This window comes from Capra hircus, chromosome 10 (assembly GCF_001704415.2).
Source record: "Capra hircus breed San Clemente chromosome 10, ASM170441v1, whole genome shotgun sequence".
Taxonomy (NCBI): domain Eukaryota; kingdom Metazoa; phylum Chordata; class Mammalia; order Artiodactyla; family Bovidae; genus Capra; species Capra hircus.
In genome coordinates, this window is record NC_030817.1 from 65705394 (window position 1) to 65730845 (window position 25452).

At 44.9% G+C, this 25452-nt stretch overlaps 1 protein-coding gene across 1 annotated transcript in view; it reads left to right on the forward strand.

Annotated features, from left to right (window-relative positions):
• Window positions 1-25452, forward strand: part of EHD4 (EH domain containing 4) — an 86012-nt gene that overhangs the window by 22300 nt on the left and 38260 nt on the right. Inside the window, exons 2-3 of the mRNA XM_005685523.3 lie at window positions 525-701; window positions 10508-10605. Coding sequence (XP_005685580.2) covers window positions 525-701; window positions 10508-10605 — 275 coding nt within the window. The remainder of the gene's footprint in view (window positions 1-524; window positions 702-10507; window positions 10606-25452) is intronic.

Sequence of the window (25452 nt, forward strand, 5' to 3'; positions counted from 1 at the left end):
ACCTCCAGGATCTCCAGGGAGCTGTAAAATGCTCAAGAAAGGATGTGGGGCCACATTGATTGCCAGGGACCAGGAAGGAGATGGTTCCTTATTTCATTCGCTACACTGGGTGCCTTCTGTGGACAGGCATGGTGCTGGGTGCTGGGAATGTACTACTATTAATACATCTGGCCATAGACATGGGCCTGCCTTCAAGACCCACGAACAGAGAAGTGCAGCATCCAACATGCTCGAGGGACAGGGACACTTCCCTAAAGGAGGTGGACCTGAGCCCAGCAAGTCTGCAGCATGTCTGCCTCTTTCACTAGGCTCCTTACACTGGAGAGAAAGTAGGTTTGCAGATTTTAAACGGAAAATTCGTTATTTGCAAAAGAGTACAATGCCAATCATTCTCTTTTTCCTTGGGGGTTGTATTCCAGGTTTTTAAATGATTATGTTCCAAGTTAGTGGCCCCCGCAAGCTTTTTAGCCCCCTGCTTTGTGACACTGTGCTAAGTTTGTTTTCTTTTTTTCCCCCTCTCTCAGATACTTACTGGAGCAAGACTTCCCAGGCATGAGGATCGGGCCAGAGCCCACCACCGACTCCTTCATCGCTGTGATGTATGGGGAAACCGAGGGGAACACCCCAGGGAATGCTTTAGTCGTGGACCCCAAAAAGCCCTTTCGAAAGCTTAGTCGCTTTGGAAATGCTTTCCTCAATCGGTAAGGACCAGCAGACCGCCATCTCTGGACCGGTTGTTTAAAGCTGTTCTTTGAATCTTTGCCAATTATGTGTAAAAGTTCAAAACCAGAAAAACAGAGTATGTGTGTTCTGAAAAAAAGAAGTTATAAGAAAATACACTTATCACATATAAATATTGGGGAGATTCTCTTAGGAAGTGATCATTTATACCTACTCTACGTGGCTTCAGAGGACAGAGCTAAGGCCCAGAATTGGACATTACAGGGCCACACAGTATAAGGAACAAATTTCTAATAATCTGAACCTCATGGGAAAGGATCAGGTTGCCTTGTGGGTAGTGAGCTCCCCATGATGGCCACATTACATGGTGGCTGGATGGCTAACTCTCAGGCATTGTGTGCCAGGACCTCCTACACAGAGAACTAAGCCCAGAGGGCCACCGAAGTTCTCCCGACACCCAGATTTAATCTTGGTTATTCCAAGACCAGTCACCGCATCTCGCTGGGTGTCCCTTTGGCTTCTCAGTCCCGTGCTTTGAGCTGAATCCTCATTCATTAGAGCCAGGCGGGAGAAACAGAGGCAGGACAGCCAAACATTACATTTGTTGCATGGTCGCTATTTCACAGAGGTGAGGTCATAGGATAGCTGAGGCCCTGCCTGGACTGCAGCAGAGTTGTATTTGTACTGCCTTTCTCCAGAGTTCCCAAGACGCAGTGAGATCCAGGACAGAGGACGAGTCCACGGGTTCTCTTGGACACGGCTCTGCACTTTGAGGCACCCCCTGCTCCTACCTCCCCCTCCATCTTCCTTTTTGTCACTCCTAGCCTATTTTTTTAAAAACCCGTTTCTCTTTCTTCTTTGAGTTCCCCTCACTCCCCCATTTTCCTCTTTTATGAGTCTACCACGTGAGTCTCTTTGGTTGCAGGGAGTGAGCTATGGGAGGTTCAGAACCAGGGAGTGGTCTTCCAAACGCCTTTAGGGAGACATGGAAGTAGAGATGACAGATGAAAGACTTGAAACTACATTTCTGCTTTTTAGATTAAAAAAAAAGGAACAGATCCTCTCAGCTGACAGCTGTTCTCCCAGAGGCTGAGAGTTGCGCCTGATTGCACAACTCCAGGGAGTGCCGTTCACAAGGACCATGAGATGAAGGACGTGCCGGAGGGCTGTGCAGCGGCTCTGCCGAGAGCGGCCCAGGCAACCTCCACAGGTGCCCTCTGTGAAAACTCAGCTCTCTAGGGATCGGTACTCTCCCCTAAGAGCTAATTTATGCTCCCAGAGCAAATCAAAGAAGGCGTACAAGTGGCAGCAAGAGAACTCTGCAGCAGGATGAATAGAAATATACAGATGATGTAGATGGAGTCACAGAGAAATTCCGTCTGACGGTCCAGTGTCCGTCTGACACTGTCCAGATGACTTTTTCCAGCTTCAGTTTCTCCTCTAGAAGAAGCACGCTTCTCAACTCCAGAGCAACCGTGCTTGCACCACTGTGTCTCCTTGTAGGAGAAGTAGGGCTTGAGCCCTGGAGGGTGAACCCCAGGGGTCTCTCAGGACGAGTGGACCACAGCTGCGGGGGAGTGGGACAAGAAGCTCCCCCAGCAGGGCCTCCCAGGGGCCGAGGTCACGAGGCAGGCAACAGCCAGCCTTCCTGTCCCCGAACTGGCCCTGGAAGATTCCAGAGGCCCTGGCAAGTGCAGGGCACAGGATCCTTCTCCATGAAAGTCTACCTGGAGTCCCTTGCTTCCATTACTACTGTCCTTAGTCTTACTCTCTTTTTGCCTGTCAAAGGCTTAAGAAAGAAATAAGCTGCCACCTTTTTCAAATTCCCATTTTATAAAGTCTCTGTTCACCAGGGAAAAACAAGGGAGAATGGCTGTTGGCTTTATTTTGGCAGATGACTTACTTCCCTAACATTTATTTTTTTCTCAAATCACAAGCGTACAACAGATGAGTGTGGAAAAGAAGCTTCCAGGAAAGATTCTGAATGGCAAGATCCTTTATCTCAGAATTTAAAGTTTACTGAAAATAATCTACCCATCCAGTGTTAATTGAATTTGGAATACACAGAAAAGGAATAGCAAATAGTTATATGGCATTTACTATCTGTCTAAACTTTACTGGTGAATTAGCTCTAAATTCTCACAAAAACCCTGTGACATAGGTGCGACTGTTTTCCCCAATGTAAAGAGAAGGAATTGAGACAGAGGCCCATTTAGCTTCCACCGGGCCACTCAACTGATAAGTGGCAGTTCTGGGGATTGGAACCCAGGCCATCTGGCCGAGGCCTGCTAGTGACCACTGTGCTCAGCAGCCAAATGGGAGGACTTTGATCTGAGAATCACTGTCTTCTCTCTAACATTCAAGGCTGTCCTTTATGTAGCCCACCAGCAATGATAAAGATTATAATAATTATGTCCCAAATTTGTCGTTCAGTCACCAAGTTGTGTCCGACTCTTTGCGACCCCCTGGACTGCAACACACCAGGCTTTCCTGTCCTTCACTATCTCTCAGAGTTTGCTCAGACTCATGTCCATTGAGTCGGTGATGCTATCCAACCATCTCATCCTCTGTTGCCCCCTTCTCCACCTGCCCTCAATCTTTCCCAGCACTGAGGTCTTTTCCAGTCAGTTGGTTCTTTGCATCAGGTGGCCAAAGTATTAGAGCTTCAGCATCAGTCCTTTCAGTGAATATTCAGGGACCTAAATCACTGATTAATAATTTCACATACACCTTCTTTTCATGGCTAATAAAACAGATGATACTAGGGCCATTTTATAGATGAGAAAACTGAGAGTAAAGAAGTAAAATGACTTGCTCAAGAAAAGGCAGAGACAGGGCTAGAACTCAGGTTCCCTGTTCCCTTTTATCTACCACCCTGCAGCTCACAAAACACCAGCAAAGAAGAGTTTCTGTCCTTCCAGCCTCCTGGTTGCCATATATACGTGAGGCTCACATGTCAGGGATGTGTGTGTATGCTCAGCCACTCAGTTGTGTCCACCTCTGAACTGTAACCCACCAGGCACTTCTGTTCATGGGATTGTCCCAGCAAGAATATTGGAGTGGATCGCCATTTCCTCCAGGGGCTCTTCCTGAACCAGGGATCGAGCCCGAGTCTCCTGCATCTCTCGCACTGGCAGGCAGATTCTTTACTGCCATGGATGACAGATTCATGCTGTCATGGATGTGCCACCTGGAAAGTAACAGTGTATTTAAGAGTAAGTAGCCTGATTAAGTTGTGTGTATACATGACAGTGCTACTGTTTCTCCCAGGACTGGCACAAAGAAGAGAGTCACTTAGTATGGTGTACTCAGATTGTATACGTAGTTATAGCATCCCTTTGGGAACAGCAGCAGGCTTAGCTCTAAAGGCAGGCAAACTTATTTTTATTTAGCATACTTTATGAGAACTAGGTCAAAAACCAGACTTCACAGGAAATAGAATGGATTGTCTGCTATGAAGAACTTTCACCCCCTACTTCATTGAGCAACCACTGATTCCTCCACCCCCACAGGATAGGTCTCATTATTCTGGCCCTCCCATTACAGGGCTTGGGCATCTGCCCCTTGGGGCATCTTTAAAAGAGTTTGATTCTTTGTGAGATGGTACCAGCCTGGAAGCATTAAGCAAACCAGTGGAGCTGAGCCTCAATCTCTAATGGTGGTTTCTAGGAAAGTTTTCAGTGGACTCCTGAGAAATGAAGACAAATTCCCCCAAAGACAGTTTTGAATTATAGAAATTTAATACTTGAATGGATTCCCAGGTGGTACAGTGGTAAAGAGTCCACTTGCAATGCAGGAGACGCAGGAATTGAGGGTTCTGTCCCTGGGTCAGGAAGATCCCTTGGAAGAGGAGATGGCAACCCACTCTAGTATTCTTGCCTGGAGAATCCCACAGAGGAGCCCGGTGGGCTACAGGCCATGGGGTCGCCAAGAGTCGGACGCAGCTGAGCACAAGCACACATACTTGAACAATAAAGAGAAGCTGCAACTAGAACAGAGAATTCTAAAATACCTTAGTGAGACATCCTGAGACTTCACCATTCTGCGTTACTTTAGAAGAAAATTCCGCAGGCAAGCGTGCCTCGGAGTTGTTCCAAGGGAGCGTGGTTCTTTAGGTTTCAGATTCTGTTGTCGGGGTAGTTCCACATCACAGAGGAGAGGGACGCCCCAGCAGCACACTGAGGGCACGAGTCCCGGGAGACACTGGCACGTTTCGGTTAGTTGAGAAAGCACAGGAGTTGGCAGGTTGGCCTCTGACCTTCCTTCCTACATTTGGATTAGTTATTTTATTTTCCTTCAATTCTACTTTTCACCTTTGGTGGTTTTTTTTTTTTTTTATCCCAGATAGCTTCAGGGATCATTTTCTGTTTAGGAGCTAGTGTACTTTTAAACTGTCACCTTCCACAGAATAAGTTCTTAATCTCATTTACTTCTCCTGTTTCTCTTTCTAAAATAACTCATCACTGGCCCTAGGGATTGAAATTTTGAAACGTCCTTCTAAGTTGAAGGAATCTGAACAGTACTTCCAGTGCTCCTGTTTTTTTAGCCAGGCCTGATATGGGTGATGGTGTGATCAAAACACAAAAGACAGCCACTGCCTTGAATTTGCAAAATGGTTTAGCAATAATAGAACACATATGTGTATTTTTGTACTTCTATTCTGTTTGTTACTTCTATGCTTGTGATTAAGTGAGACTTCATTAAATGGACTTTTTAAAGGCTATGAATATTGCATGTATGGATGTGAGAGTTGGACTGTGGAGAAAGCTGAGCGCTGAAGAATTGATGCTTCTGAACTGTGGTGTTGGAGAAGACTCCTGAGAGTCCCTTGGACTGCAAGGATATCCAACCAGTCCATTCTAAAGGAGATCAGTCCTGGGTGTTCTTTGGAAGGAATCAGGCTAAAGCTGAAACTCCAGTACTTTGGCCACCACATGCGAAGAGTTGACTCATTGGAAAAGACTCTGATGCTGGGAGGGATTGGGGGCAGGAGGAGAAGGGGACGACAGAGGATGAGATGGCTGGATGGCATCACTGACTCGATGGACGTGAGTCTGAGTGATGGACAAGGAGGCCTGGAGTGTTACAATTCATGGGGTCGCAAAGAGTCGGACACGACTGAGCGACTGAACTGAACTGAATATTGCACAGTCACTTAGTACTGCTGGGAATTTTTTTAAAAAGCTGACTTAATACAAGTAAACAGCATTGGTCCAGATACATGCTGACTCCACCAGATAATTTAGCTGCAGAGATTAAGGAAAATAGGCTCTTGCCAAGAATCACTCTTGATTCACTAGCAAAACTGTGTTGTTGTTTTTTTTTAAGCTGAGAGAGTAACTGGTTTGGGGGGCGGGGTTATTTTGTTTTGTTTTGGGTGGTGTGCTTTTCCCTAATAAACTCCCTGAAGCCCATCCTATTAGCCTTTATCTTCAGGATTTGCGATGGCTCCTGCGTCATTAAGCCATTGTTCTTTATCAGCAGCTGCCCGCACAGCCCTGGTCCTGTCATCCCAGAAAACCAGTTTTTCCCGCTGTGGTGGTTAGGAGAGGGAGACTGATTTAGAAAAGGTCATGTGGAGGTTGAGCTGCATGGGATTGCCAATGTTCAACCATCTTTCACTTGCAAAAGTGGTAATTCCATAAGACTCGATCAAAGGGGTAACCACAGGCTTTTCACAGTCTGGGTCTGAAATGAAATTCCTCCCAGGCAGTGGAAGTTTAGATCAGGCCTTTGTGGTAGGACTTTGTAATAGTAATTTCTGCAGGTTAGTTGTCAAAGTCTTCTTGCACACTGGTGCTATTCACTGTGACAGTTTAGGAAGTATTTCATCTCTCTGATTTTCCCCTAATCAGTAAAGTGAGCCTGGGCAGGAACAGTGTCATACTCTCTTCCATGGTAAACTTAGGTGAACCTAAAGGACTGCCTGGGAGTCCTCAGGCCAACAGTTGCTCAGACCTGACTGAGGTCACAGGGTGAGTGAGAAAGAAGAGGTTAAGAACTGGGTCTTCTGCCTCCCAGTCACTGCTGCACCCTCCAGTAGTAAAGTGAGGGCAAGTCCCACAAAAGGGGCCTCTTTGGTGGAGTTCCAGGGCTGTGGCACATCGCTTCTCTGTTCTAGGATGTTGCCCTCTGCGTGATAAAAGATACACAGTGGTGACTCAAATGCACGAAATGGCAATAGCAGCCTAACTGCCAGGTCTACATCCTAGCTCTGTCAGCTACCAGCTATGTGACTTGGCAAGTTATGGCATGTGACCCCTCTGTGCCCCTGCTGGGGAGGAAAAAATTTTCTTCTACCCTTCTAAGTTCATCTGGCTGGTCTAAGAATTAAGTTGACTTAAGACAGGTTAACAGGAGAAACTCAAACAAAACTTTAATTATGTGCATACATGAGAGAGACCCAGGAAAACGGAGTAACTCCCCCAAATGGCTGAAGCCCTTCCCTTTCTAAATACCATCTCCAGTTAAAGACAGGAGGATGTTGGAGGCAGTGGTTTGGAATCTCAAGGGAAGAGGAAGGCAGTTGACATGGAACTGGAAAAACAAATGTTTGGTAAACAAATGTTTGCTGGCCTGTGCAGAGACAATGGGACACAGTGAGGAGTTTTAATAAATGAAACTGTGCAGGGTTCCTATCGCCTCACCTCGTTGATACTATATTTATCTCTGGTGACAGCTCCCTTCCTGGAACAGATCCTCTGTCTGCTTTCCCTAGGCAGTTAGAAGGGAGGTCAAAGATGCTTCCTGAGTTTGGGGTGGGGAGCTTAAAAAGAATTAGTCCAAATTATTCTTCATGCCAGTGAGACACATTTTTGGGGTGGCCGCATTTACCCCCTTTTACCCTAGCCTTGTCCTTTGTAAAATGGAGATGTACAGCCCCACTGCTGATGTTGTGGCCAGGATTGAGTGAGTTAATGTGAGTTCATGGAAAGTGCTCAGGACAGTGCCTGGCACACAGTAAGTGGTCAGTGATGTTTGTGCCATTTGATGACTGCTGCGACTACTGGGTATCGCTGCACTGGAAATGGAATCGCTATTAAGCTACTGCCTGGCTCTTTTAAAATGTTGATCGCTGGATTGGAATGTTAGTGTTTGGAGGCAACTTTTAAGAACCAGAATCCCCTTTCTGTGCTGTCTTACTGTGTGGCCAGACTCTTAGCCCCTGGCCTGAGACTTTAGAGCTGGGCCATTCCTTTACGCACCCCGTCTCTACTACCACTCAGCCTTCCTTGGTTGAACGGGTGACAGGGAATGGGGGTCCTGTGTAAGTTTGATCCCTTCCTTGTCTCCTTTTATCAGAAAATAAAATAGACCAGCCCTGGATGAGGGACATACTTGATAAAGCTTATGTGAGGCTCCTGGGCTTAACAGGCACATGTCTGCATTTTTCACGTGAAATGTACAAGGCAAGGCAAGTCCTGAAGAAGTAGGAAATCCATCCCGAAGTAGGAAATCCATCCCGGGACAGCAAATCTGTGCTTGGAAACATTTCAGGAGACACATATCAGTGGGAAAGGCCTGACCCAAGGCTGACTGTATTATACCTGATAAATAACCCACGTTTCACCTTCCTTTAAGACCAGATTGCTCTAGTAGCATTGCATTAGGGTTTGTTTTTTCTGATTATAGTATAACTATTTAAGAAAACATGAGTGTGGTTCTGACCCTTAGAGTGTGGGCCGTGCTCCCACACTGAGGGTCTTGAAGCTAATTTGTGCTCTGTGCTCCTTTGCCTACCTCCCCAAGCTGCCCCCTCAGTGCATACTGGGCAGGGCTGTGCAAAGTTCAGCTTTGCACATTCAGCCCTCATCACCCTGTTTGCAGTGCCCCTGGAAAGCACCCTCCTCTTCCTCTTCCTTTCCACCCCCTTTCATCTGCAGTCGTCATCCCTGGCCCCGGGTCTGCTTTCTTATACGTTGTGTGGTGATGTCGCCACACCTGACTGTCGTGTTTTGTGGATCACACATTTTGGCTCTGCTGTTGAATCAGGAGGCATGGGAGTTGTTGAAGCTTTGTCTCTTTGCACTGCACAGAGGGAGTGGTGGTTTACAAATTTTGAATCCCTCTGTTAATTTCACACGAGAATCCAGGGCTTTTGTGTTTTGGAAAAATTGATATTTAGTGTGAGCTTGTGGTCTGGGAAAAAGGTTAGCCGCTCACAGAAGTACTTTATGCAAAAGAGTTTTACGTATGTGCAGTGTTCACAGCATCACCGGGTATCTTGAGCCATCTGGTAAACAGGCTGGGACTATGATAAGAGACCAGATTACCCGCAAGAAATTCGGTCTACCGCAGATATGCTCAGAATGTTTCTACCCGAGTTCTAGAGACACAAATATGGCATTTTTTTCTCTGTGAACTTTCAGAGAAGTTAGTGGTCCTGGTGCGCTTTACCCTCACAGATCTGTCTGGGTGTTGGACAGTAGGGTTTATAAAAGTGGAGGGACAGGAGAAAATCAGAAATGAGGGGCTTCTCATAAGTGAACTTGACCCCTTATTTTTTTCATGTTATGAAGTTTTTATTTTAGGGGTTGAGTTCAACTCAACTGATGTCAGAAATATTAGGCTGCAGCCCTCAGCCAGCCACTCATTAGAGGCGTGGCCTCGCATGTCATAACTGCACCGTGCTTCAACTTTTCCAGTTATAAAATGATCATAGTCATCATTCTGACATCTTCCTGGGCTGACTTGAAAAAGTGGAAAAGACTGTCTGAGATACTTGTCCTGAGCACCTTCAGCAAAAGTTCGCTTGCTGTGTCAGTGATCCCATCTCATGCTCAGGGCTCCTGACCCTGAGCTGTGAGGGGGCTGTGCTGTCCACACTTGGCTGGGGAGGCTGGGCAGGCCCCCCTCTCGTGCATTCCCAGCATGTTTACATGCTGAGTAATCCCACCAGTTCCACTGAATGGAAGAATTGAGTTTTCCCCGAGGATTTTCAAGCCTTCTGCCTACACAGACACTGAAGTTAGCCATTTACAATACAGGAAAAGGAGAGACACTCCACAGTTTCTGGCTTAAAACATACACAATTCCTAACAGAGATCCTCCTGGGTTTCCTGGGGTGGAAGTAACAGAGCTTGTCCCTCTGGTGCTCTGGAGTTACACAGTGTCAAAGCTAAGAGCCTCTCCAGCCCCTGGCAAGTGTCTCCATTTACACATGATGAAACTGAGGCCCAGTTCCTTTGGGAAGCCCTTGTCCAGGGTCCAGGCAGGTTATTGGCCTGAACCCAGGTCTGCTGACCCTCAGGCTGTGGTTTTCCTGCCACTTCACTCTGTTTCCAAGGTCAACACCAGGGCAACTGACTTGGAAGCATGGCAGAGGGATTGGGATGAGAAGGAAGAAGTGGTATCAGGGAGGTGATGGACAATGAAGACAACTTGGAGATGCTTGGCCAGGGCCCTGCTCACACCTGCCCTTTTGTCTACTCTTAGGACACCAAAGCACCTGGAGGATTTGGGATGTTGCCCATAGGAGCTTGCCACACCCTGATCCTGGAGCCATAGCATGGTCCCTGGGGCACCAGTGAAAACAGGCCCTTGTATCTCTGCTGGCACATTGGGGAATGGGCACGGGCTGGACAGGGCTCAGGATACTCCAGCCCAGTGCATCAGTGTCCCTGAAGGAAGCATGGGATTCCCTGGGAGGAGAAGCCCAGGACGCTTGTCTGAAGTGCAGCATAGAGGAGAGACAGGTGGGGCTGAGGGACTTTGCCATCACACTGACTCCAAAGATGTCAGTAGCCAGGAGAGGCCAAGGAGCTATGAGATTAGAGCAATCTGCAATGAACAGGCTCTGATCCCAACTTTGATCCCTTTCTTCCAGATTTATGTGCTCCCAGCTGCCCAATGAGGTCCTGAAGAGCATCAGCATAATCGACAGCCCCGGCATCCTGTCTGGAGAGAAACAGCGCATCAGCCGAGGTCAGTGCCTTCCCCGCCCATCCATGGACTTGGGCGCCCATCCCCCGCCCAAGTCCCCCCACCCCTACCCCGCCCCCAGGGCTGGCTGAGTCTCTCTGTGATGTCAGCAGAGGATTTTTTCCCCTGTTGAATTCCTTTAAATATTGTCATCTGCTGTTAGTACCTGCCTCACATAAATCTTCAGACTTTAAGAGGGGGCCTGTCACTTGCTGACCACTCACTTGGACATGTGACAAGAAATAAAGGTGGCCAACCAGTCACCACAAGGGAGAGAGCCCTCCCTGCTGCTCTTCTTCCCCAGGATACTGGCACATATTCTACCCCAGTTGCCTCTGCAGCAGCCTTCCATTGAAGGAGGTTTTATTGGTATTAGTATGTATTTGGTGCCAGATGCTGTAATGCACACTGGGGATGTGGAAAAAACAGATGCAGTTTCTGGCCTGGAGAATCTTGTCTTCTGATGAGGAAGATGGATATTATTTATTTTATCACAGAAATAAATAGAAAACAAGAGCTGGGATCATCATTCTATGATGGGAACTGTCTGTCGGGGTGTAAGGGGGATATCTGGCCTTGGGTTGTTGGGAAAGGCTCTCCAGAGGAGGTGACATTGGAGCTGGAACCCAGAGGATGAATTGGAATTACCTAAGGGAAGCTCTGGGCTTGCCAGGCGGTGCTAGTGGTAAACCTGCCTGCCAGTGCAAGAGACATAAGAGACATGGGTTCGATCTGTGGGTTGGAAAGATCCCCTGGAGGAGGGCATGGCAACCTACTCCAGTATTCTTGCCTGGAGAATCCTGTGGACAGAGGAGCCTGGTGCACTACAGTCCATAGGGTCACACAGAGTCAGACACAACTAAAGTGACTTGGCATGTACATTGATGGGAAAGGAGAGACGATGAGGTGTTCAAAGGAAATCTGTGAAAGACAGAAAACGCTTGTAAAGGATAGTGACATCTGGGCTTCTTCAACCTTCACAATGCAAGGCTAAGCAATACTGCTTCCAGACCCATGCGCTGTGGTTCAACCGATGGGCCTGTGATTTCCCCCACCCTCCTGGTGAAGGGGCTATCAGGAGCAGATCAGAAGACCATTTACCTACAGAGAGGAAATTCCTGACAGGGAGGGCACTAGAAGAGACTCCTGTGGTCCCAGAGGCAGGTCCAGTTCCCCTTGCCCTGGCCTCTGAAACTAAGGGCAGTTCCCGGAGGCTTTGCTGGGAGGGAGAAGCCACAGTAGGTTAGTTCCTGCTGTCACTCCTCAGTGGTAACTCTTCATAGCCCCTTGAACAGACTCGCAGCATTGTGGCCAGACAGTGCACTCCCCCAGCGTTCCTGGAGCAGAAGCACAGTACACCAGCCCTGGGACACACCCGGGAGCCAGAAAGCAAGGGTCCTGTGACAGGGGCCAAGAAAGAGCTTCCCATGTCTGTCAGCCCTCCCTTCTCATGGCGTTTGAGAAATGCTGATCTTGCAGTCTCTGACTGCCTTGCTGAGCCTTCATCCATGTGTTCAGGGACTTGGTGGGCCATTAGGCTTCCCCAAGGCCTCCAAGAACATTGCACTTACAGAAAAGGCCACAAATAACCATTATTAATGTTTTTTTCCAGCTCCTTAGAGACTTTTTTCTATGCATGTACAAACATACAGTTTTAACAGAAATGTGATTACCATGCACATTTCCTACAACTTGACTTTTAAAAAAAATATTTATTTGCCTGCATCATACCTTATTTGCATCATGTGGGACTTTTCATTGCAGGGTGTGGGCTCCTCTCTAGTTGTAGAGCATGGGCTCCACAGCATGTGGGCTCTGGTGCTCGGGCTTAGTTGCCCCACAGCCTGTGGGATCTTAGTTTCCCTGCCAGGGATCAAACCTATGTCCCTGCATTGGAAAGCGGATTCTTAATCACTGAACCATCAGGGACATCCCATACATCTTGATTTTTGGTTGTTGGTCCTAAATTTTAGGACCTCTGGATTTTAGTGTCAGCCTCATCCATTCCTTGTTATTGATAGGCCTCTGACCAATGTTAATTGTCCATATTCTTCAGGGTTTCTCCCTGGCTTAGTGATTCTAAGTGTCTTTCAACCTGTAGCTCCTTTAGAGAAGTTAGCATGTGATAACACCCAGGATGCCTTGAAGACAGTTCTTTTCAGCACTTGATAATAACTGATAATAACTGACTCATATCCTAGTCTGACTTACTGTGACAAGCCCTTACTCACATCCTATGCCCAGAAATAGCACATATGGTTCCAGCCAGTCGGCCAGTCCCTGCCACCCTGACAAACAGCAGCTGGTACCATACCATGCTGTGGCATCGTTGCTGGTTGGGGTCACCTAGTTGACAGTTTCAACATGTTTACCCCAAAGAATGTGTGCTGTTTTAAAGCTGCTTCAGCTTTAATGATTGCAAATAGTGCTGCATTCTCGCACATGTTCCTATCTGCTGCTGTCGTCCCGCCAGCTCGTAAATCATAGCCCCACCTTTGCCAGTCCTCGATGTCAACATTGGATGAGCATCAGAGACAAACTGTGACCCCGCAGAACATTTGAAACATCCACCATTGACCTTACTAGTGGGACTTTGCCTCCCTGACGGATGTTTCATCTATGAAAGAGAAAGGGGTGGCTGTCGCGCCTCCTCCCTGTCCCTTGGTGTGGTTGATGGATTAACCTTTGGCAGGCAGAGTCTCATCAAGCAGGTCCCTCTTACACATGTATATCCTCAAAGGGTATATTCATAACAGCAGTATGAGAACAGCCACCAGAGGTTGAACCCTTGCTGTGTGTCTGCACGGTGTTCTTCACTGAGGATTTGCTAAGCTAAACCTACATACGGTCATGCACAGACAGGAGCCCAGCCCAGGGAACCACTCACCCTCACTTCTCTGGGGATGCCCAGCCTAACAGAGTTTGTAAGAATTCCTTCCCCAGTGGCTGGGCAGGTGGGCGACCAAGCTTGACAGCTGGGGAGTGGACAAAGCAAAAGCTATTAAGGCACCACTTTTGGAGAACAGGCTGGGGGTGTGCATGCTTCAAGCAGTGGCTGCAGGCTGACACTGCTGTGTGGACCCCATCCACCCTCTAGCCTGCAGGCTGTGCAGCCCCAGATGGGCACATGCTGGGCAGACCATGCAGCTGCAGGAAGTGATGAGCATGGGGTGATGGCAGAGCACCCCCACGAAGACCTACTGACTACATCACACTCAGAATTCTCCCATCAGCATGGAATGAAGCAGATGGTGGGTGGGGCAGTGGAACATAGTGTTGCTTTGCTGGTGGTCAAACAGGGAAGGAGTGACCTAAGCTAGGGAGCTGACCTCATCATCATTGATGGTCCTCGGGTACCCCCAGGGCATTGCCCAGGTACCCAGAGTTCTGGGAACCAGATGGCCCAGTGGGAGTATATTTCCAGAAAGGAGTCCTGAACCTGGGGTTTAGTCATGTGCCTCCCCTCCCCTGTGGCTCCCTTCTTCCTTGTTCATTCTTCTCTCTTGTGCCATCATAAACCTACATCCTTTCTACTCTGTCGAGTAGAGAGAGCAAGTGTGATTCCCAGGAGGACATGGCATTTTATTCCCATTGCTCTTCTCTTGGCCAGAGTCAGAGGTGACCAGAAAAACAGTTGACACTGCTGCATGATGATTCATATTTGGGGGTGTTTGGTTTGAGGCAAAACATGGCAAACTCACTCTTATGCTAGAAGTGATCTTTACCAATTGGAATGTGTCCTAGCACAGCATTCTCATCAGCAGAATATTAACATGGACCCTAGAAGTCAGGTCCTGCTGTATGACCCAGAGTAAAACAAGAATGCAAGATCTGTGTTGGGGGAAATAAATATCTAGATCTCTGCCTTGGTAGCTCTATAAATAAAACCCATTAGAGTCATTGATTTGGGAGCAATTTTTAACATATTACTTACAATCGTGATGTTTCTCAGCTTGATTATAGTTAACAGAAAATCTTAAGGAAAAAAAGGGGTGACCTTAGATACTAACTTGTAGCTTTCTTGGCTGACATAGAGAATTCTCATCAAGCAGGAATTAAAATACTCTGCAATCAATGTGATACACTATATTAACAAATTAAAAGATTAAAAACGATATGATCATCTCAATGCTGCTGCTGCTACTGCTGCTAAGTCACTTCAGTCGTGTCCAACTCTGTGTGACCCCAGAGACAGCAGCCCACCAGGCTCCTCTGTCCCTGGGATTCTCCAGGCAAGAACACTGGAGTGGGTTGCCATGTCCTTCTCCAATGCATGAAAGTGAAGTCACTCAGTCATGTCTGACTCCTAGCGACCCCATGGACTGCAGCCTACTAGGCTCCTCCATCCATAGGATTTTCCAGGCAAGAGTACTGGGGTGGGTTGCCATTGCCTTCTCCAGTCATCTCAATAGATGCAGAAAAAGCCTTTGACAAAATTCAGCACCCATTTATGATTAAAACTCTTCAAAAAATTGGCATAGAAGGAACCTACCTCAACATAGTAAAGGCCATATATGATGAGCCTACAGCAAACATTATTGTCAATGGTGAAGAACTGAAAGCATTCCCCCTAAGATCAGGAACAAGACAAGGGTGTCCACTTTCACCACTATTATTCAACATAGTTCTTAAAGTCCTAGATACAGCAATCAGAGAAGAAAAAGAAATAAAAGGAATCCAGATCAGAAAAGAAGTAAAGCTCTCACTGGAGATGACATGATACTGTACGTAGAAAACCCTAAAGACAGTATCAGAAAAGTACTAGAGCTAATCAGTGAATTTAGCAAAGTTGTAGGATACAAAAGCAATACACAGAAATCACTTGCATTTCTATATACTAACAATGAAAAATCAGGAAGAGAAATTAAGGAATCAATCCCATTCACCATTGCAGCAAAAAGAATTAAATATCTAGCAATAAACTTACCTAAGTAGACAAAAGAACTGTACACAGAAAATTATAAGACACTAATGGAAGAAATCAAAGGTGGCATAAGCAGATGGAGAGATATTCCATGTTCCTGGGTAGGAAGAATCAATATTGTGAAAATGACTATACTACCAAATGCAATCTGCAGATTCACTGCGATCCCTATCAAATTACCAACAGCATTTTTCACAAAACTAGAACAAAAAAATTCACAATTCATATGGAAACACAAAAGACCCCAAATAGCCAAAGCAGTCCTGAGAAAGAAGAATGGAGATGAGGGAATCAACCTTCCTGACTTCAGATTATACTACAAAGCTACAGTCATCAAGACAGTGTGGTACTGGCACAAAAACAGAAATATAGACCAATGGAACAAGATAAAAAGCCCAGAAATAAACCCATGCACCTATGGGTATCTTATTTTTGACAAAGGAGGCAAGAATATGCAATGGGGCAAAGACAGCCTCTTCAATAAATGGTGCTGGGAAAACTGGACAGCTACATGTAAAAGAATGAAATTAGAACACTTCCTAACACCATACACAAAGATAAACTCAAAATGGATTAAAGACCTAAATGTAAGACCAGAAACTATAAAACTCTTAGAGAAAAACATAGGCAGAACACTCTATGATATAAATCAAAGCAAGATCCTCTATGACCCACCTCCTAAAGCAATGGAAATAAAAACAAAAGTAAACAAGTGGGACCTGATTAAACTTAAAAGCTTTTGCACAGCAAAGGAAACTATAAGCAAGGTAGAATGACAACTCTCAGAATGGGAGAAAATAATAGCAAATGAAACAACTGACAAAGGATTAATTTCCAAAATATACAAGCAGCTCACACAACTCAATACCAGAAAAACAACCCAATCAAAAAGTGGGGGAAAGACCTAAACAGACATTTCTCCAAAGAAGACATACAGATGGCTAACAAACACATAAAAAGATGCTCAACATCACTCATTATCAGAGAAATGCAAATCAAAACTACAGGAGATATCACCTCACACTGGTCAGAATGGCCCTCATCAAAAACTCTACAAACAATAAATGCTGGAGAGGGTGTGGAGAAAAGGGAATATTCTTGCACTCTTGGTAGGAATGTAAATTGATACAACCATGGTAGACGGTATGGAGATTCCTTAAAAAACTAGGAATTAAACCGCCATATTACCCAGCAATCCCACTCCTAGGTATATACCCTGAGGAAAGCAAAACTGAAAAAGACACATGTATCCCATTGTTCATTTCAGTACTGTTTACAATAGCTAGAACATGGAAGCAACCTAGATGTCCATCAACAGATGAATGGATAAAGAAGTTGTGGTACATATATACAATGGACTATTACTCAGCCATAAAAAGGAACGCATTTGAGTCAGTTCTGATGAGGTGGATGAACCTAGAGCCTATTATACAGAGTGAAGTGAGTCAGAAAGAGAAAGATAAATATCGTATTCTAATGCATATATGTGGAACCTAGAAAAATGGTACTGAAGAATTTATTTACAGGACAGCAATGGAGAGATCCAACTAGTCCATCCTAAAGGAAATCAGTCCAATACTTTGGCCACCTGGTGTGAAGAACTGACTCATTTGAAAAGACCCTGATGCTGGCAAAGATTGAGGGCAGGAGGAGAAGGGGACAACAGAAGATGAGATGGTGGGATGGCATTGCCAACTCAATGGACATGAGTTTGATAAACTTTGGGAGTTGGTGATGGACAGGGAGGCCTGGCGTGCTACAGTCCATGGCGTCGCAGAGAGTCAGACATGACTTAAGTGACTGAACTGAACTGAATGGAGAAACGGACATAGAGAATAGACTTAGGACATGGGAAGGAGAGGAGAGGGTGAAATGTATGGAAAGAGTAACATGGAAACTTACACTACCATAAGTAAAATAGATAGCCAATGGGAATTTGCTGTATGACTCAGGAAACTGCAACAGGTGCTCTGTATCAATCTAGCAGGGTGGGATGGGGCGGGAGATGGGAGGGAGTTTCAAAACGGAGGGGATATATGTATACGTATGGCTGATTCATGTTGAGGTTTGACAGAAAAAAATTAAATTCTGTAAAGCAATTATCCTTCAATAAAAAAAATAAATTTAAAAAATATTCTGATGTGTATCTAATAATAATTTTATTCTACAGAAATAAAAGCTACCTAAAATTTCTACAGTTTTTCTAAAATTCTTAATTTTTCTAAGTTCTTTTCTTGAAGCAGGTGGGTGAAATCTGACCAGGTTCACTCCTGAGAATATCCATTGCCCTGAAGATGGCATCCAGATTTTTGATTCTATGTGATGAGAAAAGAGCATTTATCCACATATCCTTATTTTCATTCCCAATCTCTTGCTATTCCAGCTCCTGAACTGTTTGCTTCCTAAAGTACTGTCTATGTCGTGCCAAACCTAAAAATCATCTAGGATTTATTTTTGGACCCAGCGTGAACGCAAATGTGTTCCCGACTGCATGGTACAGACCTCTGGGTTCTGGCTCTAATCATGATGTCCCTGTCTGATGAGGAGAAGACTGGGAAAATTCTAAAGTGGCAGCTGGTATGCTTGTTCATCTATTTACACCTAAGTATTTGGAAGGAGCGATGTCAACAGCGAGTAATTGTGGTTTCTGAGAGTGTGAGGTTTTGTATAGCCTTCAACAGATTTTGACTTTGATAACAAAAATAGTACAATTTTCCCTTTATAAAAAATGTAAATAACTCTAGAAAAAGAAAAAGACTCTGGATCTGAATTTTCTAGCAGAAAACAGATCTACTAGCAGGTCGGACCTAGGACGTAGAACCAGTGGCTTGTCAAATGAAAGTCCGAGTGCCTCTTCTAATGTTTAATCTTCTCTCTACAAGCCTTTCTCTTTATAAGTCAATGAATAGAACTCAGAAGACAGTGAAAATTAGAAGGGCAGAAAATGTCCTGCTAGTAAAAGCTATCAACAGTGATGATGCATGAAACAGAAGAGATCTAACCACACTTCAGATAACATAACAGGGAACAATATTAGCTTCACAATCGTTGATTAATGTCTTAATATTTACATATAGACATCCTTATGTCTTCCTGATTTTGGCAGTATAGTAAGGAAAGCCTTCAAGAATTAAAAAAAGGGCCTCTGAATACTAACGGGTACACGTGAGCAGGCTGCCAACACAGCAGAGGTACCCAAACATAATAGCACAAAAGAATTGACAGAATGTGAAAGAGGGCATGGAAATCCAACTGGTAATTATTAAAGGTGCTGAAAAAATAGTGATGATGAAGACAAACTGTGAGCAGGGAAGTGCAAACACACCTACTTGACACATTTTTTGAACTTGAAAGACAAAAGACCAGATTCTGAAGGCTGCCCAAAACAGGAGAGAGAACGTTTGGAGATGTCCTGATAAGAATGACTTCTGCTCTCTCTGCTTTGGGAACAGGGAGCATGAGAGCAGAAAACACACCCGTACGCAGAGGAATGAGTCTTTTCCCTTAAAAGAGCGATGAGATCTGGAGCCAGATGTTAGCCAGGTCTGCCCGAGCAAAGGTCTTTCTGAGAAGCACCTGGAGAGCTGAGAGCTGGAGGCCAAAGAGGCCAGCGGCTCCCAGGGTGAGACAGAGGCAGCAGGTACAGCCTGTCCTTCAAGTAGACCGCACAACCCGAGGCCGAACGTCATGGGGAGTTTCTGAGGGGGCCTGCTAATGCCTGCCAAATACCCCCTAGGAGAAGAAGTTCAGGCCTTACTTGTATAATGTTATAAATAACAGAAGAAATAATAATTCCGTAAAGGGGGAGGCAAGGGAGTACCCTTCTCCTTTGTTCTGTTCGCCACACAATACAGACACAGCTCAGGACCGTCCCAGCATCGCAGGCGTGGCCACCTGAGCTCACTGGCCATGTGACCATCATTATAGATGCGGCTTGTGTCCCCACCTTCCCGTCCTGTAGTTCTTACAGGATTTTTTTTTTATCCCAGTTTTGTTGAGATAGAATTGGCATATGTCATCATATAAGCTTAAAGAGTACCACATAATGATTTTACTTACATATGTCATGAAATGGTTACCACAATAGATTTATTGAGCATGCATCATCTTATATAGATACATTAAAGAAATAGAAATTTTTTTTCCTTGTGATAACTCTTAACTTTCATTTATAGCATATAGTAAAATTAATTATCTCTACTGTGTTGTACATTAATCCCTCCCTAGTAGTTATTTATCTTACACTTGGAAGTTTTTCCAGTAGTCATGTATGGATGTGAGGATTGGACTATAAAGAAAGCTGAGTGCAGAATTGATGCTTTTGAACTGTGGTGTTGGAGAAGACTCTTGAGAGTCCCTTGGACTGCAATGAGATCCAACCAGTCCGTCCTAAAGGAAATCAGTCCTGAATATTCATTGGAAGGACTGATGCTGAAGCTAAAACTCCTTTCGCCACCTGATGCGAAGAACGGACTCACTTGAAAAGACCCTGACACTGGGAAAGATTGAAGGTGGGAGGAGAAGGGGATGACAGAGGATGAAATGGTTCGGTGGCATCACCAACTCAATGGACATGAGTCTGAGTAGACTCCAGGAGTTGGTGATGGACAGGGAGGCCTGGCGTGCTGGAGTCCATGGGGTTGTGAAGAATCAGACACGACTGAGCAGCTGAACTGACTGGAAGTTTTTGCCTTTTCACTGCCTTTATCTAATTCCCTCTCCTCCCACCCTGGTATAGGGTTTCTTGATTTTTTTTGTTGTGTTTCTGGGGTTTTGGCTTTATGACTATTCAAACTCTGTTAGCTCCTCTCCCTGTTCCCTGGGCTCCTCCCAGCTTTAGGGCATCCGCAGGCTTCATCAGCATGCTCTTATACCTTCACCCTTGGATCCAGAAGTTGAGTGGTTAGGACTCAAGGTGGAGCCTTGAGATACTCCAAAGAGAGACCACCCTCTACATTGACAGTGTTTCATTAATGAACAAATTCAGTCAAGATGCAATGAGCTCCTCTGTGCCTGGTACTGAGCTGGGAACTGGGAGCATAAAGAGGAACAAGGTACCAGGTACCACCCCTGTCCTGGAGTTGCTTCAGCCTAGTGTGGTTATCCAGCCGGTCACTGATGTTCCTGAATTGTTCTAAAAGAAAGGTGTCACCTACATAGACAGTTATTATTCATTCAACAAACTACTGGGAAACAAAAACCCCACCGAAGATGGTCATGGTCTCTGCTCTTACGGAATTTACATTCTGATGGGAGAGTAAGACAAGAACAGCAGGTAAACAAAGTCATTATAAATAGTGGTGAGGCCCGGAAGGAAACAGATAAGGCATTGAGCTCAATGGAATGGGATGAGGTGGGAGGGCTACAGTCTCAGAAGGTTGGGAGGCCCAGTGCCTGAAAGTTCAGAAGGTGCCAGCCTTGCACAGTGGGGCAGGTCAAGGTCTCGCAGGTTTTGGCTGACCATATTGTCCATTCAGGTGTTTTCCACCTGTTGTATAAAGGAGATATAAAACAGGAAAAAACTAGACTTTCAAGCATCAGATACTCACACATGTATTTCAATTCCTGCATATTCATGTTTTTTTTCTGAAGCTTTGTTTATAACCTACATTACTCAGTCTGTAAACCCAGAATCAAACAAATTGCTTTCCTAGGTCCACTCAAAGGATTGAAGTCCCTGTAGGCTGCCCCGTTCCAGTTTAGCTCAGCCATTTACCAGCCATGCAGCCATGGGAAAGTTGTGAGTCACTCTGGGAAATGAGGGTAATAATAGTACCTACTATTGTGCTATGCTGGTGTAACTGAGTTAAAACCTAGAAAGCAAAAAATAATACACAGCCTAGTACATAGTAAGTGCTTAATAAATGCTGCTGCTGCTAAGTCACTTCAGTCGTGTCCAACTCTGTGCAACCCCATAGATGGCAGCCCATCAGGCTCCCGTCACTAGGATTCTCCAGGCCAGAACACTGGAGCGGGTTGCCATTGCCTTCTCCAATGCATGAAAGTGAAAGGGAAGTTGCTCAGTCGTGTCGACTCTTCGCAACCCCATGGACTGCAGCCTACCAGGCTCTTCCGTCCATGGAATTTTCCAGGCAAGAGTACTGGAGTGGGGTGCCATTGCCTTCTCTTTAATAAATGCTGCTGCTGCTAAGTCACTTCAGTCATGTCCGACTCTGTGCAACCCCATAGATGGCAGCCCACCAGGCTCCACCATCCCTGGGATTCCTAGGCAAGAACACTGGAGTGGGTTGCCATGTCCTTCTCCAATGCATGAAAGTGAAAAGTGAAAGTGAAGACGCTCAGTCGCATCTGACTCTTAACGACCCCACGGACTGCAGCCCACCAGGCTCCTCCACCCATGGGATTTTCCAGGCAAGATTACTGGAGTGGGGGTGCTATTGCCTTCTCCATAATAAATGCTAGCTGTTATTATTACTTTCATCATCTCAATGTATTGTTGTTGAAGGCTGAAAAGTTTTCAAAGGCTGCATTTAATCAGCCTTTTCTGTTGGTTGATATTGGTTTCTTGCCTCTTAAAGTCTTTTGTCTCAGAGTAGGGGTAATTTTTGTCAAGTTATTTGAAATGCAGAGTTTGTTCAGGGACTGAATATACTATTTTTTATTGTTTCTACCTTTTCCCCATGTATCTCAATCATTTTATGATAATTAGCTTTTAAAATTTGAAATCATATCTCTCTGAAAGTAGAAAAGGGACAACATTAATTGATCATCTGGTTTAAAAAAAAATTTAGTGGAAAAAGAATTTTTAAATAATGAACAGATACTGTATGTGTGATCTTTTTGGCACCCCTTTATTTTAGAAGTGATGGTATAAAAATGAATGAATAATATAAGGGGCATGCTAGAGATCAGATGGTGCAATGATGAATCTGTCTGCCAGTACAGGAGATGCAAGAGACATGGGTTCTATTCCTGGGTCAGGGATGATCCCCTGGAGAAGGAAATGGCAACCCACTCCAGTATTCTTGCCTGGGAAATCCCGTGGACAGAGGAGCCTGGTGGGCTGCAGTCACAAAGAATCAGACACAACTGACCAACTGAGCACACACACGGTACACACAGACTATTCATTCAACACACATTTATATTGATGCCTACTGAGTGCCAAGCACTGTCCTAGGTGCCAAGATTCAAAGTGAATGAGGCACAGGCTCCAGTCCGTGTACTCACACTTGGCTGCAATAAATGGACTTGTGTACAAGCTTGTGTACATTCCTGTGCGTTACAGGAATTCTGATCAAGAATGGGAAGTAGCTGTCAGCGAAGCTGCGAAGGGAAAAGGCTCTTCTTCCCCATTTAAAAAAAGTTTTGCATTCTCTCTATCTCTCTCTTTAAACAGTTCAGTGGGTTTTATGTGTCTGTGTGTGTGGTACATTTACTGAGTTGTACGACTATCACTACAGTGAATTGTAGGACATTTTCATCATCCCAAAAAGAAACCTTGACTTTGTTAGCAATCATTGTCCATTTTTCTCCCCCAGACCCTGGTAACCACTAGTCTACTTTCTGTCTCCGGATCTGCATCCTCTGAACGTTTCATATAAATGGAATCATACAGCATATGGCCTTTGTGTCTGGCTTTGTTCACATAGCATAATGTTTTCAAGGTTCATCTGTGTTGAACAGTGCCTCATTCCTTTTTATGGTTAAACAGTGTTCCACTGTATGGCTGTACCACAGTTTATCATTCAGGAGTTGATGGACATTTGGGTTTTTTCCCACATTTGGGGCTATTTTTAAAAATGCTGCTATGATCATTCATGTATCAGTGTTTGTGAAAACATACATTCTTTTTTTTATGTTCTTATATCTTTTTTTAATATAAATTTATTTATTTTAGTTGGAGGCTAATTACTTTACAATATTGTATTGGTTTGCCATACATTGGCATGAATCTGCCACGGGTGTACATGTGTTCCCCATCCTGAACCCACCTGCCTCACCATCCCATCCCTTTGGGTCATCCCAGTGCACCAGCCCCGAGCACCCTCATTCTCTTGGGTATAAACCTAGAAACAGAATCGCCTAATCATATGGTAACTCAGTAGTTAATGTTTTGAAAAACTGCCAGATTGTTTTCCAAAGTGACTGAGTCATTTTCTGTTTCCACCAGTAGTGTATGAAGGTTCCAATTTCTCCACATCCTTATCAACATTATCGTGTTGCTTAGAGCCCTCCTTGTAGGTATGAAGTGGTATTTCACTGTGTTTCAATTTGCATTTCTCTAATGGTTAATTATATTGAGCATCTTTTCATGTACTTTGTTAGCCACTTCTGTATCTTCTCTGGAGAAATGAATGTACAGAGCCATTGCCCATTTTTTAACTGGATTATTTGTCTTTTAATTGCTCAGTTTTAGGTGGCACAGTGGTAAAGAATCTGCCTGCAATGTGGGAGACCCAGGTTCGATCCCTGGGTAGGAAAGATGCCCTGGAGAAGGGAATGGCAACCCACTCCAGTATTCTTGCCTGGAGAATTCCATGGACAGAGGAGCCTGGCAGGCTATAGTCCACGGGGTTGCAAAGTTGGACACCACTGAGTGACTAACACTACTGTATAGCCTATATACTAGTCAAACATATGATTTGCAAACACTTTGTCTCATTTTCTGGATTGGCTTTTCACTTTGTTTATGGTATAGTCTGAGAAATTCAAGTTTGTAATGCTAATGAAGTCTAATTTACCTATGTAAATTTTTACTGCTTTTGCTTTTGCCCTAACCCAAACTTATGAAAACTTACTCCTGTATTTTTCTAAGAGGTTTATAATTTTAGCACTTACAATAAGTCACTGTTCCATTTTAAGTTAACTTTTGTATATGGTGTGAGGTTGGGATCAAGCTTGATTTTCTTGCATGTACGTATCTAGTTTTCCTGGCACCATTTGTTGAAAAGACAATACTTTCCCCCACTGAATTGTCTTGGCATCCTTATTGAAAATCTGTTGGCTATAAATGTGGAGGTTTATTTCTGGACTCTCAATTCTATTTCCTTGATCCGTATGTCTGACCTTACGAAGTAGCTCTTCTTGATCATGTGGCCTCCAGGTGAGTTCACCAGCCAGCAAAATCAGGGCCTTTCAGGCTGAGGTGAGGATAAGGTGAGGTGAGGTGGCACTCTTACCACAGTACCTGTCTGGTGCAGTCTATGGACAGATAACCTGTCTGCCCTTACTATTGTTATTCCCTTCCGGACAGCGGGAAGAGGTTGTAAGAATGGAAGATGTCTGAGCTCAGGGCCCTTTAAAGTAATGTGAGCTGTGCATATGGTGGAGTGTGTGTGTCTGGTGACTGGGTTTATCCTGGAGGCTGAATGGGAACACTGAGGGGTATGTGGTAGAGGATGACATGGAAGAGAATTCTGTAGAGTAGAATGTATGCCCGTAGGCTCAGATCATGAAGCCATTTTCATATTTAGAGCTTGAGCTCAATGACTTGTCTCTGAGCTTTGTTGGAATTTGACAACAATTGAAAAGTATGCATCCCCAGGGCCTGGGGCTGACCGCTAATGATTTGTTGGCAGATCCTGTTTTCTGGCCAGAGCTGAGGCTAGTCTGAGGTTGGGTTGTGAGGTCCTGGACATCACTTGCTTCTTGGGCCTCCAGCAGGAAATCCTGATTTCTTTTTGTTTTGGGGAAGTTTGCTGACAAACACATTTGGGGCTCCATTTCCGCCGGTGCCACGGGAAATTCCACACTACGCATGTGGCTGCCTCTGCCCCTAAAGTGAGCACGTCATCACCGTGATTCAGAATGGCATTCACCAAGCCTGGCAAGATATTTTTACTTTTTGTCGATATTTTAAATGTATACTTGATCATGAGAAAGGGTTACTTCTATCCAAACTTTAAACCTACCTAGATGTTTAAATGAAAAACAACTTTTTTTTTTAGTAGAGATTGGGTACT